This window comes from Egretta garzetta, unplaced genomic scaffold (assembly GCF_000687185.1).
Source record: "Egretta garzetta isolate BGI_Z169 unplaced genomic scaffold, ASM68718v1 scaffold4, whole genome shotgun sequence".
Taxonomy (NCBI): domain Eukaryota; kingdom Metazoa; phylum Chordata; class Aves; order Pelecaniformes; family Ardeidae; genus Egretta; species Egretta garzetta.
In genome coordinates, this window is record NW_009259329.1 from 2,260,137 (window position 1) to 2,264,237 (window position 4,101).

At 41.2% G+C, this 4,101-nt stretch overlaps 1 protein-coding gene across 1 annotated transcript in view; it reads left to right on the forward strand.

Moving 5' to 3' along the window:
* LOC104124428 (scaffold attachment factor B1) overlaps positions 1–4,101 on the forward strand; it is an 18,006-nt gene extending 13,905 nt beyond the window's left edge. The window contains exons 14-20 of the mRNA XM_035892269.1: positions 1–44; positions 284–421; positions 907–949; positions 2,318–2,439; positions 3,169–3,281; positions 3,407–3,458; positions 3,729–4,101. The exon at positions 1–44 is cut by the window's left edge and continues 259 nt beyond it. Of these exons, the coding sequence (XP_035748162.1) occupies positions 1–44; positions 284–421; positions 907–949; positions 2,318–2,439; positions 3,169–3,281; positions 3,407–3,458; positions 3,729–3,858 (642 nt within the window). The 3' untranslated portion in view covers positions 3,859–4,101. The remainder of the gene's footprint in view (positions 45–283; positions 422–906; positions 950–2,317; positions 2,440–3,168; positions 3,282–3,406; positions 3,459–3,728) is intronic.

Below are 4,101 nucleotides of genomic sequence, written 5' to 3' on the forward strand. Positions count from 1 at the left end.
AGCCAGCAAATACAGATGATCCAAGTGGAAAATGCTGCTGCTAGGTTCTGTTTCATCAGCCTGCTATAAATAGCTATCCGTATGCTTTCAGCTTCCATTAATCAGCAGTTGTTGATTGCTTTGAGATGATCATGTTTAATAGCCCCAGTCAAACTATCCTCTCTGAGGTTGTTCAACTCCCTTTTGAACTTAGATACCCTTCTTCTGGTTTGCACAGTTTGGAAGGAGGGAACAATATAAAAAGTCACTATCTTGACTAAAATGAGTGTGTTTGTTCTTTCAGGAGAGATGATCCGTACTGGCCAGAGGCAAAACGAATGGCAATGAATGATAGGTACCATTCAGATTTCAGTCGCCAGGATCGCTTCCATGACTTTGATCACAGGGATCGTGGCCGTTATCAAGACCATTCAATAGATAGGTTGGTGTCTTACCTCCACCGTGTTGCCTGAAATCGAAAGACAAAAATGCATTTCATGTCAACATTTTGCTGCCTTTACTGTGTGTTTGGTTTGCATTTTATTTTTTAAGTGGGGCTTAGTGGCTGTGGACTTTTTCTTATATGAAGATAATATGTACTGTGCCATGAGTTAAACCTTCTGTCAGGCTTGTTCAGAGTGTTCCACTCGCAATGCTGTTCACACTTTTGTAGGATTCTGAAAAAACTCTAAATAATATTGTAGGTACCTACTATTTAACAAGAATATTGTGGTTTATATCTTAGGATTTTCCAGGAACCCAAAATGTGTCATGGTTTCCATATGTTCCAGCTGTTTGAGCCTTTTGTAGATAATGGTGGCACTGCGTGGAAGCAGGATTTTTCATCTGTGTTGTTATGTAGATGGATTTTTATAGACTGCTGTATGTTTTACTACCACAGTCTTGATTTTAATTGTCTGTTTGTAGGAGAGATGGATCAAGGACAATGATGGGAGATCGGGATGGACAGGTGAGTTGCTTTATAAAGCTACAGAAACATCTTGACTTCTTATAACCTGGTTTCCTATAGCATGCATCAGATTAAATGTCAGTAGTTGAGAATTAAATTATATCTCCCAAAATATGTATCAATAACCAGATTGTCTTGTTTTCTTTAATAAGACGAAATTTTGTTCAAACACCTGTTTATTGTAATTATTCCGATACAAATCAAACAAAACAAGTGAATTGTGTCAAAAAGGTAGAGTATTCCACAAGATTGTATAAAAAAGGCAAAGGTACAAAGTACGCGTAAAATTCACTCGTATGAGGTTGCATGGAAATAACAGCAAAACTAGTAGAGGTGTTTGCTTGTTTTTGAGGGCTGGGGGAAAGACCTTCAGGGCACATTGAAGCAGTGAGAGATTAATTGTGTGGAGTCGGGGAATCCTCAAGTACCCTTTACTAATGGCTAAGCTGTGAGACTCAGAGGGATCTGGATAGGCTGGAGAATAGTGCAGAGGGGAATATCATTAAGTTCAATAATGGGAAATGCAAGGTCCTGCTCCTGGGGAGGAGTAACCCTGTGCAACAGTAAGTGCTTGGGACCAATCAGATGAAAAGCAGTTTTGCAGAGAAGGACCTTGGAGTCCTGGTGGATGAGTCAGCATTGCACCCTCCTGGCAAAGAAGGTCAGTAGCATCTTGGGCTGCATTAGGAAGAGTGTTGCCAGGAGGTCAAGGGAGGTGATCCTTCCTCTTTACCCAGCACCCATGAGGTGTACTGTGTCCAGTGCTGGGCTCCCCAGTACAAGAAAGGTAAGAGCTTACTGGACTAACTGCAGCCCAGCACCGCAAAGATGATTTAAGGGCCTGGAGCATCTTTTGTGTGAGGAGAGGCTGAGAGAGCTGGGACCGTTCAGCCTGGAGAAGAGAAGGCTCGGGGGTTGTATTTTATCAGCGTGCATTAATACTTCACAGGAGGGAGGGTGTGGAGAAGATGGAGCCAGGCTCTACTCAGTAGTGCCCACTGACAGGACAAGAGTCAGTGAGCACAAACTTAAAACATGAATTTCCATTTGAAGACAAAACAAATCACTTTTTTTTTAAAAAAAAAACAAAAAAAACACCCAACCAACTGTGAAGGTGGTCAAACACTAGAACAGGTTGCATGGGGAAGTTGTGAAGTCTCCAGATGTGAAGATACTCAAGACCTGATGGGAGACTGTTCTTCTGGACAGCCTGCCCTGGCTGACCCTGCTTGAGCAGGGGCGTTGGACCTAGATGATCTCAGAAGGTCCCTTCCATCCTAAATGATCTGAGATTGAGTAAATACAGCTGAGCAACTTCAAGCAAAGAGCCTGTTTTGGACAGTCCTGTAAGTGTTCTTTGCCTTTTAGCATTATCCAGATGAGCGCCATGGAGGACCAGACCGTCATTCACGAGACTCTCGGGAAAGTTGGGGTAGCTATGGATCTGACAGAAGGATGAGTGAAAGTAGAGGGATACCCCCACAGTCCCGGTTAGTATGCTTAACTGAAAATATTTTTTCTTGTGCGTCTAAGGAGTATTTCCATATGTGAAAGCAGGACACAGTTTTTGGAAGTACGATTCTTTTTTTCCAGCTTTCACCCCCGAGTCTGTTTTCTCTATTGGGATGGACTACAAATGAGTAGCTCTTTCAGCTTGCCTCGTGCATCAAAACATGCATCTTGGCATAATTTTTTTGGTTAATAATGTCACATCTGGAAGTCTTCGTGTGTTCAATTAATTTTACATAACATTACTATCAAAGTTTGGTATTTTCAGGGTAGTGGTTCTTCCCCAGTTTGTAGTTGTTGGGAGCACCATCCTGTCAGCCCTTTGAAAGGAAAACAAGTTAATAAAATGCTTACGGACTGCGGGGGGGGTGAGGGGGTGTTTTGAGGTTTTGTGTTGTGGTTTTATTTTTTAATAAGTCCTACAGAAAGAAGAAATTGACTGGTCAAAACAAGCAGCTAGGATGTTCAGAGTAAACTTGGGACATCAATGTAGCATAAACCAGATTAAGAAAATCTTACTTCTTTATTCGTCATGTTAGTTGGATTCGACAGAAGGCTTAGGACTGAGCTTTACCTCAACACAGCAATATAAATACAAGTTTTGCATGTACCTTGGTAAAGCATTTAAGTAAGTTTGTGACTTGTTTTACTTGTATTTGTTTTGTATGCTCTGGCTAATGTGAGAAGGTACTCAATTCATACTTTTGCAGGGATGGACGTGACTGGGGAGATCACAGTCGGAAGTTTGAAGGACATCAAGATCGTTCATGGCAGAGCAGTGTGGACGGAGGAATGATGGGACGGGATCACGAGAGATGGCAAGGTATGCTTCTTGCACAACAGCTCATCAGTCGTGCTACGTAAAGTAGAAAATACAGGCATTATTATCCTTGGAGATGAAGTAAAACTATTGCTGTGGATATAAAGGAAGCATTTTAACTTTTTTAGGTGGAGGTAGAGGCAGACCTGGCCATGTGATGCATCGTGGAGGCATGTCAGGGTAAGAACGTTAAAAAGAGCAAAGTGTTTGTTTCCCTTTTAAGGGGCATCTCTTCTGTTTAAATTGGCCAAAGAAACATTTTATGGGAGCATCAGTTACCTGATTTGTTACTTAAATGTTAAGGAATAATAAAATACTCCCATGGGGTTTATGTAGTGCATGTTGTTGAAGAGTGAAAAATCACGCAAAGAGTTTTAAAAGAACACCCATTACATCAACCTGGCTACCAGCGTCACAAGAGGAAATTAAAATGTCTGAATCACTTTGTAGGCGTGGAGGTTTCATGCAAGGTGGCAACCAAAGTCAGCTGATGCATGGAGGAGGAATGCAAGGAGAAGGATTTGCTGGCCAGGAGAGAGCAAACAGACCTAATGATCCTCGTTTCAACCGTCGCTACTGAATGTGTTTTAATTTTTAATGCAAGGTGGCAACTGAAATGAATCTGTTACCCAGGGTTACCATTAATTGTAACTTATGGGCTACTGTAAGTGTAATTTTTTTTTTTAAGCTGCTGCCATATTATGTCACTCAATCCAATGTGAACTCATTTGTTTTGTAATGTGTTGTTCATATCCCATTTAAAATGTTTGTTAATGAAGCATTCCATTTTCCATAAATAAAAGCCAGTTTACAGTTAATTGCT